This window comes from Heterobasidion irregulare, assembly GCF_000320585.1.
Source record: "Heterobasidion irregulare TC 32-1 unplaced genomic scaffold scaffold_14, whole genome shotgun sequence".
Lineage (NCBI taxonomy): Eukaryota > Fungi > Basidiomycota > Agaricomycetes > Russulales > Bondarzewiaceae > Heterobasidion > Heterobasidion irregulare.
Window position 1 is genome coordinate 290,872 of NW_009258210.1, and position 16,464 is coordinate 307,335.

Sequence of the window (16,464 nt, forward strand, 5' to 3'; positions counted from 1 at the left end):
CTGGAGACAAAGGTACCCGTGGTAGCTGAATGCATTAAGGTAATCACAGAAGTCCAGGAAGAAGCCGTAGCCAGTCTACAAATAGCCAGCAATTACGCCAAAGACCAGGATCTCCACAGAAAACTTCCCCAGTGGAAGGAAGGAGACCAAGTATGGTTAGAAGGAACCCATATCTGGACAACCCATCCAAAATTCAAACTCGCCCCTAGGAGATATGGACCCTTCAAAATACTGGCGAAAGTAGGAAACCTAGCGTATAAACTTCAAATTCCCGAATATTGGAAAATCCACCCGGTGTTCCACGCCACAACACTCACAAAGTATAGGGAAACCAAGGCACATAGGGAAAACTTCACAAGACCACTACCGGAGGTATTGAACGATGAAGAGCATTATGAAGTGGAAATGATCGTGGACTCAAAAAGACAAGGACAGGGAACCAAGTATTTGGTCAAGTGGGTAGGATATCCCGAGGCAGACAACACCTGGGAGCCCTACACTCTCCTAAAAGGAACAGCGGAAGAAGTCATGAAAGAGTTTCATGACCAATACCCTGACAAACCTTGTCCGGGAGTATCCTGAAAAGCGGAGGGAAGTCTATAAAAGAGCAACAAGAGAGCTCTAACAAATCATCTTCCCCACTTTCCTCAAGTTCATATCCCTTCACCCAAATGCTTCTCCACGAAGACCATGATGTTTCATCTCCATCCAGAAACTCTTCCCCCGATGTCGTCCTTATGGTGTCCAATCCAGATGTCGGACGAGTGGACAGAGGAACCAGTCCTCACCGAGCCAATGCTGGATGAATTGATAGAAGAACCAGTCCTCACCGCCCAGAGCCCGCCATCGTCATCCTCACTCCAAACCTCAACAACTTCTCGGACGACGACACCGAGGATTACGCCAAGTTCAAGGAAAGAGAGAGAGTCCACCGACCGTCACCCAAGGGGAGCCCACGAAATGCATCATGGAATGAAAACCCTGATGACCGAAACCCACCGGGCTCTGACGAAATACCAGTGGGAGTTCCACCTCCTGCTACAATCATGACGAGTACTGGAGCTGCAGGTCCCTCAGGACTATGAGCAAGAACAGCAGCTCAACTCCCAAGCCATGGAGAAACTGAACCGGTACCAGTTATACAGGGAACTACACCTCTGTCAGTATCAGTTGGTGGACAGGTTCCCCACTCCATGGGAAGAACTACTCTTGGTACAGATTCTCACTCCGGAGATTTGGAGCGACACGCAGACACACTCCTCCAGCAAAACACTATCTCTGTGGTAATACAAATGGCCACAGCCATGGCCCTACAACAACTTGCTAACTTCTTGGCAGGGCAACCTGGGAATGAGAATAGCGACATACCTCGACAACTGGCTAGTGCCAGTCTCCAGATCAGAGGGCTCGCCCTCCAAACCAATCCTGACACGGCCTCTTGGTACGAACACAACAATGGACGACCACGAGCTCTCCTCATCCATCCCGACGAGTTCTCCCAGTATGTCAACAGAGAGCTCCTTCCAGCTCTCCTCTTCACTAGAGAACTAGGCGCTGTCCAACCAAGTAGAACCGATCCTTTCCGCGTTGTCACCTGGAACGTACCACGTCCCGGAGAACGTCCCACATCTGTACCAAATCCAAGAAGGTCTCTGCACATGGTCATGAAACGCCCTCCACCGAGACAACGAGAAATTCATACAGCACATAGCAATCCCGCGACTTCCTCCTCTCACCGGATATGAAATTTTCCCCTATCCCATGGGGGTACCAACGAGGAGGAACCACCTGTCTATCGAAGAAATGAAGGAAGGAGGAGTCGAGGAAGCCAGGCAACCCTTCGCCGCAGAACAACTATTGGCGGGAGTATTCGACACCGGTCTGGAACGCCTCCTACTAGTACTCAATTTCATACAGACAAGGGACAGAATAACCGAAGTAGCCGCAGAACTCGCCGTGCTGATTCAGAGGCTAGAAGAAATCGCTCTTGGACTCGATCCAAGCTTGATGCATGGGATGCTCTAGACGATCCAGGAAATTATAACGATGCTGATCCCTACTATCGACCAGACGAAGGAGGCGATGGCTACCAAGGACCCTATGATTACTAGAGAGGACTAATTGCGAGGCAAGAAAGAGGGTAAGGAAGTTGAGGAACTCCTTCCCTTATAGGTTTGAAGGGTCCGAAATGACCTAAAACTAATGTATTGTCTGCAACGATGCAAAACTAGGTTTGTCCCTCAAAACGTTAAACTGTACGACCCCATCCAAAAAAGATGTTAAACTACCCACATCCGGAACAATGTAAAACTACCAAAGGCTTGGTCTGCAATGACTATAAACTACTAGGGTCCGCAATGACGTTAAACTAGTCCTTCGTCCGAGATGACATAAAATTACCATTGACCCAAGGAGCGTGGTTGTATTCTGGTGAAGCGCGGATTTTCAGGAGGATCCGCGTCGCAGAACCCTGCCTGTAAGCGGTCGAAGTGCTTTGATATTCACTCACTTTTCGGTAAAAGAATATTGGGTCAACTTAGTTCAAATCCAAGCGAGGGGTCTGGGGACATGGAAGAGCAAGCATCTCTTCATGGTGCGCTCAGTCTAGTCCTAGAGTCGAAGTACAAGAAATTTCGCTCCAAGACCTAGTCAGGAGGCAACTAGGACATGTGCCTCGAGTCGAAAATCTAGTGGGAAGGAACTAGATCATGCGACTCTCTTTGGCTCACATCGCGGAAGAATGACAAGAGCTGGCCACTCATCCAGAGAAGTCTATTCTGCAAAACATCTGGGATGATGTTAAACTAAGCATTGTTTTGCCACAATATTTGTGGCAGGACAACGTCTGCAACGATGATAAACTATGGATCGTCCGAAATGATGTTAAACTACTGTCCCCTTGTTCTAGGGATCGTGGGCTGTGTCTCAGGATGGAGACACCTCCCAGTCCGGAATGACTCTAAACTACTTGCTCCTCGCCAAGAAGAGGGGTCGTGATTGACGACCATGACCTTGGTCGCCAATAGTCCGAAACGACGATAAACTACTTGTCCCTTTCAGCATAGGGATTGTGCGTGGCAATCTTGATAAGATACCACGCGTCTGTGACGACGTTAAACTAGTGCCCCTTGGACTTAGGGGTTGTTATTGATGTCCATGTCCTAGACACCAATATGTCCGGAATGACATTAAACTATTGTCCTCTCAAGAATGAGGATTGTAATGGATATCTTGACCAGATACTATTGCGTCTGCAACGACGTTAAACTACTTGCTCCCTACCGCATGGGAGTTGTGATTGGCCACCCTGGTGCTGATCGTCTGCAATGACATTAAACTATTTGCTCCTTACCAAATAGGAGTTGTGGTTGTTGACCATGACCTTGGTCATCAACCGTCCGAGATGATGTTAAACTACTCGTCCCTTCTGGAATAGGGATCATTGTCAACGTCATTCTTGACGAGAATGACGCTGACAACGTCCAAAATGATGGTAAACTACCTTCATCCTCGGAAGGAAAAGCCTATCGTAACTCGAGGGACATAGTCAGATGATAGCAGCTGCCTATAGCATGGCGTTAAACCGCTGACTTGCCTACCTCACAGCGTTAAACTGAGCGGTCTCATAATATTGAGACGTTATAAGTTATCTGGTTTGATATAGTATAAACCATTCTCATCATGCCTCAGTGGAATCTGCGGGATAAAGTCTGGTCTAGGGCCCTATGCACATAACCGATGGAAATTCCGGCATGCAAAAACATCTTTCCCCACAGATATTCCATGTTGATGATGAAGCAGGTCCACAACGACCTAGAAAGTAAACTACTAGGCAGCGCAGGGCACCTTAATATCATCCGCAACAATGTAAAACTAGGTCTTTGTCCGCAACGACATAAAACTAGGTCTTCGTCCGCAATGACGTAAAACTAGGTCTTCGTCCGCAATGATGAAAAACTACGGACCGTCCGGCAAGACATTTAAACTACCATCATGGATATATCTTGCAACCCGAACAATATATCAGCTGTGGTCTTGAAATCTATTCATGCATGTGAATGGGCCGATTTGGAGAAGGAGTCAGACTCCTCCTTGCTCCTCACGGCGCCTTTCTAGTCTAATTCTCTTCACATCCTTGCCTTGAACCCAACACTACACGTGGTATTCCCCACCATAGGCCCACGTTTGTGACAAACAAACTTTGGATGCCGTAAACTGCCTCACCGGAGATGAGTCCACCGTATGGGGACAATACTACTTGGGATTTGATTGGGTGCCCTTACTGGAGATGAGCTCACCGTATGGGAGCAATACTGCTTGGCCGTCGACTCATGCTTAGCATGGTTTCAGGTAGTCTGGAGAAGTAGGCCTAAGCCTTCATAAAGCGATCAACCTACTTGTCCATGGACGCCACCGGTCGCAATTGAGGAAACAACAAATCATGAGGATAGAACAACTATCTTGGAAACACTGAGGTTTGGCCCTCGGAGAAGGAAGAAGAAGAACCTGATGACATGAATTGGAACCCACATGCTAGAGTTTCTATTCATCCACACACCACTCGCATTCATACACCTTTCTTGACACCTGTCCAGAGACTGACCGGACTGACATCCTGGCCTGAGAACCCAGGAAAGATCACAACAACCGAGGGGTGAAGGAAGAACATTCTAGTGGCCCAGGGATTGGAACCCCCTGCGTTATGGCCAAGAAACAAACAGCTCAACGGAGATGGAAAACTCCTAGAGGATCAAACAACATAAGTTGGTCTTCCTCCCAGAAAAACGAAGTCATGTCCCGGAAGTCGCATCCGGAGACCCATTGTTGGATCAAGAAAGCAAATCATATATGGAGTGGCAATGAAGCACAAGGCGCTGTCCTACCAGGTGAATAGGACGTAGAAAGAGGGTATTGTTATGATCACGTTCTGTCGGGCCTTAACGGCGGTCTATTCCAACATGATCATCACAAATATCAAGCGGCCTCACAAGGTGAGGTGTACAACAAGGTATAGATAATAACCTTGGTCATCCACTCCCAACGGATCACCTTATCGTTGGTCGAGTATCACAAGCCATATTGCGATGGGCATAGAATGCCGCCTTACAAACTACTCACACACTGGGCATTGAGCTCCTAGTTTTTCCTGGCCGGAAGGAGACGAACGGAGAAGCACAAGAGTAGTCGTTATTGAGAGAGACAACTTAGAGAATACCTATGGATACATATACGGTATTCTCACGCCCTATTTCCTAAAGTAGTATAAAAGGCCCATAGAGTAGGCTGAGGATCTTCAGTCTATTCTCTTCGTTCTTAGGCAGTCTTCATACTGTCTACTTCATTGGCTGTAGTCTTCCTACTACAGTCTTCATTGCTACATCGCAATACATCTCTGGCTCCTGTGCTACACGTACAGTCGAGACCATCGTTCCACCCTTCCTCTCTACGAGCGACCTAGGGAAGAACCTCCTACTCTTGGGGTTACCAAACGAGCAGTTCGTAACACAGAGCATATTGGCCGATATGGACTACTGGCTCTGATCTCGTAAACACTTATCGTAACACTTCTATGTGGTCATGATAAGTATGTGAAGTGTGGGCAAACTGACCCAAGTGCTGCCGAACATCCTTTGGTGGCTTGTCATTGGTTGGGTAGGGACCGACCATGTTTGGTAATAGTCAGCATCTTTGGTACTTGTTTAGTGCTGTTTAGTATCTCCCCAAAGCTTCCTGAATACCTCCTTCAGACCCTGTTATGATCACAACTTATCGGGCCTTCATGGCAGTCTATTCCAATAGGATCATCACAATTACTAGGCGGCCTTATATCCCAAAGTGTATATAAAGGTATAGATGTTATCTTTGGTCATCCACTTCTAGTGATCATCCATCGCTAGTCAAGTATCATGGGCCTATTGCAGTGGGCAACTTTCCCTGGCTTATAAACTACTCACACACGGGCACAGAACCCCTTGGCCTCTTGGTCGGAAAAAGGCAATCAGAGAAGCAAAAGTAGTCGTTTCAGAGAGAGAGAACAACTTAGAACTTAGAGAATACCCATGGATACATATATGGTATTCTCACGCCCTTCTCAAAGTAGTATAAAAGGCCCATAGAATAGGCTAAGGATCTTTAGTCTATTCTCTTTGTCTAGTACTGTCTCCCTACAGTATAACCTACCCTTCTGTGCCATTGTGCACAGCAACTGCAATACTATCTGGCTCCTGTGCTATGCGTACAGTTGAGGCCATTGTTCCACCCTTTCTCTACAAGTGACCTAGGGAAGAACCTCCTACTCTTGGGGTTACCAAACAAGCAGTTCGTAACAGACCCTAGTGTGGGTGCATGCTTATCACCGGTAATGGGACAATGCATATGGATATCAAGGGACAGTATATATATGGGGAGAGAAAGGTCCAGAGAAATGAATGAGAGGGGTGACATATAACAAGGGGAGCACACAACAAAGTAGGTATATGTAATATAAATTAGATATATGCAATGCAATATGAAAAAGGTAGGTGAAAGCCCCTGCAGCAAAAGGCTTCCTAGCATGTGGCAAAAGGAGACCTGCAAGGCAAAGAAGGTCAGCAGCAATTCCTGCTAGTGTAGGAGGGTTGCTGATGCATTGGTGCTGACTGGCCCCTGCTCTACTAGGAGGCAAGTGGCTTACCTAGCTGTACATAGGTGCCATCAAGTGCCAGATACATCTGGAAAACCACCCCCTTGTATTAAGCTCTAATTAGCTATAATTGATGCTCTGCTATACTAAATTATGAAAGATTAGGATTAGACATCTTTAGCTTACCCTCTCCCTAGACCTGTTCTAATTAGACATAATTTTCCTAAATTAGGAATTATTAGGATTGATTATAACTTGAATTTTCGGAAAAATAGTAATAAATCAAGCATCACAGTTCTCATAGCCTTCTTATAGAGTCATGTTTATTAGAGCACTGGTTAAATACCTAAACACAGAATATACCTTACAACAAACTTGCCTTTTGCTAGAGTTGAACTCACAACCTCATATATACAAGCACCCAAAACAGATGCTCTAAGCCACTAAGCCACAAGGTCTAATATATGAACTTGGTAATCTAAATAAGTAAACATAATATAGGCAATCTCAACATCTCTGATTTTATTCAACATTCATCTTTCCTCTATCTAATAAATAAACAAGTCAATAAATACCCAAAAAGTTAGGCCTTTCAGGATTTAGTTTAAACACCAGCTAAGAAGATAATAAACCAATGGAAAATAAATAATATACTTTATGTAGGGTAAAAACAAATTATGGCACTTACACAATTTCAATTCAGAATGTGTAAAACTATGATTAAGTATAATATTCAATGGAACTCTACTAATATAGACAATGCTACCTTAATTTACAAATTTAATCGAAAACATAATTATGAATAATTAGCCATAATTAGCTTAAATTAGTATCATTAATGATTATCAATAATTCAGATCCAATAAAAGATAGGGGTTTTCCAAATAGCCACTAGTGAGGTGGAGGGTGGGGACAAGGGTATATGTATGGCATGCCTATGTATAAATAAGCACAAGATTATTAGGGATAATCTTAATATGCTTGGTGCACAAATTTTCTATATAATAGGCAAATATATCATTCTAGCATCACATACCAAAATGACTGTCTTTTCCACAGCCCAATAGCTAGAGAAAGACATCAAGTTTGAGCATCTTCTATATAACAAGGCAATAAACAATGTGGATGGTGCTAAAAATTGTAATATCAATGGTAATGACAATTGTGTGCTGTACAAGATAGTATTGACCACTGCACTAATAGACAAGGTCTACAAGGCTGTATGTAGCACATCTTTAAGCCTTACCTGCATATTGTATCCTATAATGACCAGTAACAGGCATCAACTTCAATGATCTTGTATGTAAGGCCAAGGTATTGAGGTCTTCATAGTCTTTTATGGCAGCTGCTAAGCTGCCAACAAAGTCACTGGGGCATCAATGTATATTTCTCTCTCTCTATGTCCCTTGTAAAGGCAGCTAAAAAGTTAGCAAAAGGAATACAAGATAATAGTGCAGGCATATATGAAGGAAAGTAATATGCTGAAACAGTATAGAATGTTCCATATCTTTACCTTTGCACTGATAGAGCAGTAGTACTTACTATTTCCTACTGCTAATGAGAAGACTTATTAGTATGGAATTAATGCTAATATTATAAAATGAGAATTCAATCCAATGCTTATAATGTGTTGCTCCCAATTAGGAAATTAGACATTTTTAGATGCTATTAACACTTTTAGATAACTTTAGACACTATTAGATATAATCCAGAGATAATACAAGGGGGTGGTTTTCCAGATAAAGACACAAACTTGTTTATGTTATGATAGCACCAGGCTATATGAATTAGGTATTATTTTTTATAAAATTGTTTAGGGGTCATGCTATCATGGCAAAGTCCTTGTTGAATCTCTGGTAGAAGTTTCCAAAGCCTAAGAAGGATTGTACTTCTTTTAGGTTGGTCAGAGTTGGCCATTTGGAGATTTCTTTAATCTTGACCAGGTTTATGGCTGTTTTGTCTGTGAAGATGATAAAGCCAAGGTATTCAACTGTGTCTACTTCAAATGCACATTTCAAGGGTTTGAGGAAGAGGTCATTGTCTAGGAGTATCTGTATTACTTGAATTGTTACTTGTCAGTGTTCTTCCACAGTTTTGTGAAGGTTATGATATTGTCTATGTAAACTGCCATGACTTGCACAATGATAAGGTCATGGAAGATTATGTTCATCATAGTCTGGGATGTTGCCAGCAAGTTGCAAAGACCAAAGAATATGACGATGAATTCAAACAGACTGAATTTAGTTAGGAATGCTATTTTCCATTCATCTCCTTCTGCAACATGGATGTTGTTATAACCCCATTTGACATCAAATTCAAGAAGACCTTTTCCCCTGACTTTGCAATGGTTCAGATTACATCATCGATTAGAAGTAAAGGGTATTTGTTCTTTATTGTCCATCTGTTGTCACGCTCGCACATTGTTAGGCATCAAATAGTGATGGTAGAATGGAGGGCAGAATATCTGACTAGAAGGAAGAGAAGAGAAACAACCTAGAAGGGAAAGGACATTTAATTCCGATTTTCTACATATTTTTCGAGTATTTTACCACTTAAACTTGATTTCCTATCCCTTTTCATACTTATAATTCGCTTTTGGGACAGATTCCAGAGCCTAGGGTCTATTTCAGAAAGAGCTAGACCATGGCAAGACAATAAGGAATGGAAAGAAAGCAATGGAATCTGGTAGAATAGAAAGGAACTTTAGTGGAAGGATGGAGAATGTTTAGGAAAGGGGCAAGGTCTAGGCCATTCCAAGCTGAAAGAAGGGGAAGGTTCTGAGCAGTTCTGAAGGAAGCTAAAGGAACATTCTACCACATTCTGAGCCTTTCTTTTACTTTCCTTTCTGTTCCTCTGCTTTCCTCCCTATTTTTTTTATTTCTACAGCATTCTTTGTGACTCACAATGACTCTACTCAGCCTGTATATACTAGGAAGGAGATTCCCACTTGAAATAGTATATAAGGAGGCTGATTTTCCTGCTTCAGGCAGAGACCATCTCTCCCTCTTACTTTTACTCAGTCAGTCAGTGCCAGTCAATAAGTTCTTTGAGTAATATCAGTTGGAGATAAGCTGCAAGACTTGTAGGGATACTAGACGAACTAGTAGCTTGCCTTCAATCTGTGTAGCACCTCAGCAACTTGAATCACAAAGTTCTTAAGCCTCTCCTCATTATTCACAACATTTACGGAGTATTGTCTTTGTTAGTGGTCTGGCACCACTTCAGAAATTTGCTAAATAGCTCAGGATATTCTCATCGTTGCTTATAACTGTGACCAACATCTGTGTATTGTGCCAATACCAGAAGGTATCATCTAGAACAGCAATCAAATGAACACTAGGTACATCCGGAAAAACAGGAAACCCCGATCATATCTAGGAGTGAAACCATTCCTCACTGCGACACTGTTTAGTTTTCTGTAGTCTTGGACTGGTCTGAGGTCTCCTTTCTTCTTTTTCACAAAGAAGAATGGGGACACTTGTAGGGATTTGGACACCCTTATGGTTCCCTGCTTTAAGTGTTCTTATAGCATTTCATACAATTTGTCTTCTTCTTCTGTCAGAGGATACAGTTTGCATTTGCTTGGTTCCCATTCTGGTTTCATGTCAATCTTGTGGTCCCATTGCAAATGTTCAGGAAACCTTTGTGAGGCTTCTTGGCTGAGGACTTTGGTGAAGCATCTAAGGATGTATGCAGGGACTATTTCTTCCACCATGCATTTATCCTTTTTCTTGTTTGCCACTTCTGCCAGTTCTTGTGATTTGCTATGGGTGGATCTGATATGGATTGCTTCAAGTGGGTGCATTTCAAAGGGGTCTTTGTTGTACCATTCTTCATAGAATTCAGAGAAGGTTTTGTCTTCTTTTTCTCTTTTAGGTTTGTTTTCTATTTTTAAGTATCTAATTGTCTTTATGCTTCTTCGTTGCAAGAGAAGTTGTGCCTGTATTGTGAACTTGGGTTGGCTGACTATGCATATTGTTGCACATGAAGAGAACGTGAGGCAGTTCTTTATCCAATCAATTTGTGGGTTATGCTCGTGTAGCCAGTCTGTCTCCAAAATGATGTTTTCTCCTTCTAGGTTGGTAGTAAGTAGTTTGCATTGTTCATCATGATAGTCTCCTTTGTTGTTCATCATTCTTATTAGCAGGCATGCTTTGTCCATGATTTTCCCTCCTTTATTGGCTATGCCATCCACATTGAATACTGGGATGAATCTATTGATTTTTTAGAGTGGTATTTTTTGTTTTTGGCCAAACTATTTATCAATAAGGAGTTTTTTTGCTCCTGAGTCAATCAATACCTCTGCTTTGGTGGTTCTCCTTCTGTGTTTCAACTGTACATTTATATACATGTATGATTTTTGATTGGATTTTGTAAGTCATATAGCTATTTTTACAAAGGAGTTTTGAGTGGGCCTATCATACACCGAGGACAAAGGCTGATTTAAAAATCTATGTCTGATTCCTTTCATTTGCTTCCTTCGCTTAGCTCTTGAAGAAGCACTTCCCATTTGTCCTATCTCATTTTTCCTATAAGCCTCTAGACCTCTTCTCAGCTAGCCTTAGGCTCCTTCTGATGTACAAGTGCATTTTTTCTAGATGCATAGGCCTGGTGCACTGCAAGTTTAGCCTAGAATAGGTTAGTTGTTGCCATACTTCTACTTTCTCTCAGAGGAACTTTTTCACCACTACTCTAAGCTCTTGCTAAAAAAGCTTGGCCATAGCCTCCTCCTCAGTCAGCCAGTATTCCACCAGCTTGAGCCAGGCAGTTCCCCACTTTTCCACTACTCAATTAAAAATATCCAGTTGCCCCTTTATATAACCTAGATAAAGCTCTAGCAGGGCATTGGTTCACTATATTTCCGCACAATAAGTTATTATATTTCACTATAGAGTCAAACCTAACCACCAACTTGATCTAACCAGTATATCATCACCTTTTATTTAAAGGAAATTAAGGTGCACCATAGATATATCACCAACTCCTATCTACTAGGTATCACAGTTTACTTAACTTCCCTCTTTATCTAGGCATTTTTCTCTACTACATGTTGGGAAGCCCTCAGGGCTTTTACCCATTTCCGAGCACCACTCTTGTCTCTTTCAGTCCCTTGTCATCACTATCCTGTCTCCCTTATCATGCTATCTCCATTATTCTTTGCTTTCATGTACCACATCTTCTTGTTTGTCCATGCCTCATACCTAATACATTGTGTTTGCTTCTAAGCCTACCCATCCTGTATGTATCAAGCAAATATGATAACTGCCTACACATGAACAAGCAAGTCCATAGAGTCTATTCAAAGCCCTTATTGGCTTCTACTTGAGGATGATCATATATTGTGCAGAAGTGGCTATTTTAACAGATTATTAGAGGAACTGACCTCTTTGATTATCACAAGGGAATCAAGGGCTAATGATTGCTGGTTAGTGTTAATGGCCCCTAGCAGTCATTACAATGCAAATATTGGATTTTACATAGGGCAATAAGGTTCTGGGCTCTAGAGTAAAGACCCTCACAGTATGTGTAAAAGGTGCTACAAACAGCCTATATGTTACAATGTTATCTAGGATTCAAAGGAACCTTTATAGCTATATCTATCCACTGGTATTAAATTTTTTCAAATTTAAATTCACATGTCCATACTACACATGTTTTTTCTACCTTCCCTACCTCCATTGATGAGGAAATTGTTACGACTGCTCGTCGGTAACCCCAAGAGTAGGAGGTTCTTCCCTAGGTTGCTCGTGGAGGATGTGTGGAACGGCAGTCTCGACTGTACGTGTAGCACAGGAGCCAGAAGTGTATTGCGATGTAGCAATGAAGACTGTAGTAGGAAGACTACAGCCAATGAAGTAGACAGTATGAAGACTGCCTAAGAACGAAGAGAATAGACTGAAGATCCTCAGCCTACTCTATGGGCCTTTTATACTACTTTAGGAAATAGGGCGTGAGAATACCGTATATGTATCCATAGGTATTCTCTAAGTTGTCTCTCTCAATAACGACTACTCTTGTGCTTCTCCGTTCGTCTCCTTCCGGCCAGGAAAAACTAGGAGCTCAATGCCCAGTGTGTGAGTAGTTTGTAAGGCGGCATTCTATGCCCATCGCAATATGGCTTGTGATACTCGACCAACGATAAGGTGATCCGTTGGGAGTGGATGACCAAGGTTATTATCTATACCTTGTTGTACACCTCACCTTGTGAGGCCGCTTGATATTTGTGATGATCATGTTGGAATAGACCGCCGTTAAGGCCCGACAGAACGTTGATACGCTAGAGGTGGCTCTAAGTGCCGAGCACAACACTAAAACAACCTCTAATGTAGGGGGTGCTGGAGCTAGTTTCTGTTACACAAGGAATCGTTAGTGATGACTTTAGAAATCGACGGCGCACTAGCGAGGAGTGGAGATTATAGCGCCCGAACGGTTTCGGGACTGCACCGAACACCGACCGAACGTTCGGTCGGTCGTGTCGGCGATTCGGTCGGTAACGAGGAGGTAGTGTCGCGACCGACAACTACGTGCTTCAAGAGCCACACGGGACTCTGACAATATACGAGGAAGGACGAGGGGTACGAGCGAAGAGACGAGTACGAACGCGAACAAGGCCGAACGACGAAGATGACAAGTTTTCGGGAGTCGATGAAGACGATTTCGATGGTTGAGACGAGTGCGAATGAGCTCTGAACTGTGGGGTGCGAAAGCTGGTTTATTCCAGAGTTGTATGTAGGTTTTTATAGTAAACAGCGCCCCTAAGTAAAATATCGAACCCGAAATGAGAGTAGATGTCGAATGGGCGCCAAGCCCCAGCGATCAGAGAAGATAAGAAGGTAGGTGAGATGTCCATATGGGTTCCGAAGGTGATAAGGTAAAAGGTAATCAGTGATGTCGAAATCCCGAACGTTCGGGATCCGTCGCCCGAGCGTAGGTAGCAGGAACAGGCGTTGGAGAGCCAATGAAAATAAAGAAGAGGTATTGTACGACCAGGGTGGCCAAGCAATGGTGCAAGATCGCGTTTGACCGACCATGCGGAAGTCAGGAAGATAAGCGATAAGGACCGACCGACTCACGGAGGACATCGGCCGATACGGAATACTGGCTCCGATCTCGTAAACACTTATCGTAACACTCCTATGCGGTCATGGTAAGTACGTGAAGTGTGGGCAAACTGACCCAAGTGCTGCCGAACGTCCTTCGGTGGCTTGTCGTCGGTCGGGTAGAGACCGACCGTGTTCGGTAATAGTCGGCGTCTTCGGTACTTGTCGAGCGCTGTTCGGTATCTCCCCAAAGCTTCCCGAATACCTCCCTCGGACCCTAGCGCGGGTGCATGCTCATCATCTCCTCCCTACTGAAATCCTGACTGTCCTCAGTCAGTGGTCGGCGGCTATGAGTTGGAGCGGAAAAAATGGCGTGGCAACACTGCACGTGGATCAGGGCGCGTGGTGTGTGGATGTGGGAAAGCTTCGGTAACAAGCGATGGCGTGGAAAGAAGTGGGCGCGTGGGAGAGATGTGGGAAAGCGTCGGCAACAAGCGCTAGCGTGGAAAGAATAGCTGTGGCGTGGAACCTGGAGCGGCACAGGTGAATAATCGGCATGGAGATGTCGTAGAAAGGACCGGGTCGGCGCGCAAGAGAGACCGGGGCTGAGTTGGCAAAGTCCTGTGGCGTGGCAACTGATTAGGTGAGGCAGTGGCTGAGACCTAGAGTGCCCCAACTAGGCGCTGGCGTGAGAGTGTGTCGGCAAAGGACGGTGGCGCGTATCGCGGTCTCTGCCGGGCGCCGTGGCACGGGGCTTTGTCAGGTGACCACAATCACCTGCCGATCGTTGATTCTCCAGCAACTAAGTCCCTCGTCGCCGTCCTCCTGCCGCTTTGTCTCCTCTTCCGAATGCCGTCCATCCTCCCCGTTCTCAAGGCGAAACTTGCTGAATACATGCTCTCCCTCCCAGATGGAGCGGCTGAGTATGAAGATTATGAGCTCTGGGGCCAAGGTTTCGCCCGTCGTGTGGTGAGTCTGCCCTCCCTCCTGCTCTTACTTGCTGCCAACCACCTCCTTAGGCTCTTCTCGATCGTTCGGCGCGTGGTGAAGACATTCCCGAACTTGCCGATCTCATCGCCGAAGCTGAGCGCGGGCTCGACCACATGGCTACCGACGGCTGGCTGGTATGGGGGGCGCGCGTCCTGCCGCAGCGGGCGGCGCGCTTTGCTGTGAAGCAGCAGAAAGAAGCCGAAGAACAGGCCCTGGCTGAGGAGACCGAGAGGGTAGCTGCCGCCGAACGCGAGGCTGAGCGAGCGGAGGCGGCGCGGGCTGCTGCTGCGTCGCAGGTGGCCGCAGAAGATCGTCAGCGGCGCCGGGACGCTGTGGTAGGCGCCATGTTTGATGGGTCTCTCGATCCTGAAGAAGGTGAGCGTCAGCTGGCCGAGCTGGACGCCGAAACCGTGGTCCCTCCCCCTCTTTTCTTTCCCTCTCCCTCCCCGGATCCTGCTCCTTCCGCCGACGCCGTCCTGGTCTCAACAACCGCGGCTATGCATCGCATGAGTGTGGACCCGACCGCTCCGATCGCTCCGATCGAATCTCAAGGGAAGCGCGCTGCCGCTGTTGTCGTCGAGTTCGCTCGCCAGCGAACTCCGTCTCAAGGTCGGGTGATCGTCCCTCTCGGTCCTGGAACGGGTCGCATGTCGACTGTTCGGTCGCCCGTGGAGAGGAACGGTGCCGGGAAGATGATGCAGGATCCCCCGGGTTTGATGCCTGGAGATGTACTCGTAAGTCCCCTCCCTTTTGCCGCCTCTCATTGCTTGCTGATTCTCCTTCTTCCAGGCCGACTACGCCTGCCAAAGGTGTGCGGCTGAGTTTACCACCGTGGCCTTTCGTTGCTACACGAGGTCCGGCCAAGTTTCGTGTACGAAGTGCTCCAGGGAACAGAAAGGCTGCAGCTTCCAACCCGGGTGGATGCCGAACAAGGGAAAGTCCAAGGGGAAAGGGAAGTCGAAAGCGAAGGCGGCCGAAAAGTCGGGGGAGCCGGAACCATCGCGCCCGACCAAGAAGCGTAAGGTCGAGGTGCTCGTTCCCGAACGATCTGTCGGCGAGAGTATCGCGCGGACAAAAGGTGAGTAATCGGTCGGACATTGCTGGGATATGAGCTCATCGTATTGTCTAGCTGTTCGGGCTCGGAAGCCAGTCCAGCGTCTTCCAACCACCACTCGTACCGTCCTGGCCCCTTCCCGTCCCCGTTCCTCTGCTGTCCCCGCTTTGTCCGACTCCTCTCGCCTGTCTCCTGTCGTTGCGCAAGGCATCGCGTCGGAGCTTCGGTACCGCATCGCTGTGGCCGAAGGTACGCGTGCCTCGCTGGCGCGTTCGATCGCGATGTGGCAGGGTGAGTTGGCAAGTCTTGAGGCGCGTTCGGGTGGATCGGCGGTTTCGGATGTGGTGCTGGTGGAAGACTCGTCGGATTCCGAGGATTCGGACATGTCTGTGTTGGGCGACTTTGTGCCCGATGTGTAGAATAGCTTCAAGGTGTCTGTAGTACAGTAAAATGTAACATAATAGTGAAAGGACTGTCCTGGTTTGAATGAGACGTTTTGGCGAAGACTGGAGGTGTCGTTCGAGAAATCGGTCGGCGAAATGACTGCGTGTGAATGTAGTTGTAAGCGAAGCGTTCGGCAGAAATGAAGAAAATAAATTGGAATATTTAGGGGAAGCCTCAGTATGTCATCACAGGCATAAAACCCTTATGGTTTTGCGCAAATCGGAAGAAGTCTTCAATGCGGCTTGGTACTTGAAGGGGTGATGGGAAAATGAGTGCCGATTATTCGGTCGGCGATCGGTCGGTGGTAAAAGTAC

The 16,464-nt window shown here is 45.8% G+C and overlaps 4 protein-coding genes across 4 annotated transcripts; 3 read left to right on the forward strand and 1 right to left on the reverse strand.

Moving 5' to 3' along the window:
- Positions 1 to 671: 671 nt before the first annotated feature.
- HETIRDRAFT_430983 (uncharacterized protein) lies at positions 672 to 2,025 on the forward strand (the record flags this gene model as incomplete). The annotated part of the gene is made up of 5 exons (XM_009554902.1): positions 672 to 780; positions 838 to 1,019; positions 1,069 to 1,159; positions 1,219 to 1,601; positions 1,705 to 2,025. The coding sequence occupies 5 exons, from the start codon at positions 672 to 674 to the stop codon at positions 2,023 to 2,025; spliced, it is 1,086 nt and encodes a 361-aa protein (XP_009553197.1).
- A 2,767-nt stretch (positions 2,026 to 4,792) lies between these two features.
- HETIRDRAFT_108561 (uncharacterized protein) lies at positions 4,793 to 5,541 on the forward strand (the record flags this gene model as incomplete). The annotated part of the gene is made up of 2 exons (XM_009554903.1): positions 4,793 to 4,886; positions 5,417 to 5,541. The coding sequence occupies 2 exons, from the start codon at positions 4,793 to 4,795 to the stop codon at positions 5,539 to 5,541; spliced, it is 219 nt and encodes a 72-aa protein (XP_009553198.1).
- A 5,069-nt stretch (positions 5,542 to 10,610) lies between these two features.
- Positions 10,611 to 10,832, reverse strand: HETIRDRAFT_18612 (uncharacterized protein; the record flags this gene model as incomplete). Its single annotated transcript, XM_009554742.1, has 1 exon — positions 10,611 to 10,832. A coding segment is annotated over one exon (222 nt), but the record flags the coding sequence as incomplete, so codon positions are not given.
- Positions 10,833 to 14,101: 3,269 nt separating this feature from the next.
- On the forward strand, positions 14,102 to 16,125 carry HETIRDRAFT_430984 (uncharacterized protein; the record flags this gene model as incomplete). The annotated part of the gene is made up of 6 exons (XM_009554904.1): positions 14,102 to 14,205; positions 14,343 to 14,631; positions 14,682 to 15,386; positions 15,442 to 15,461; positions 15,540 to 15,730; positions 15,782 to 16,125. 6 exons carry the CDS (start codon positions 14,102 to 14,104, stop codon positions 16,123 to 16,125), a joined length of 1,653 nt encoding a protein of 550 aa, XP_009553199.1.
- Positions 16,126 to 16,464: the final 339 nt, after the last annotated feature.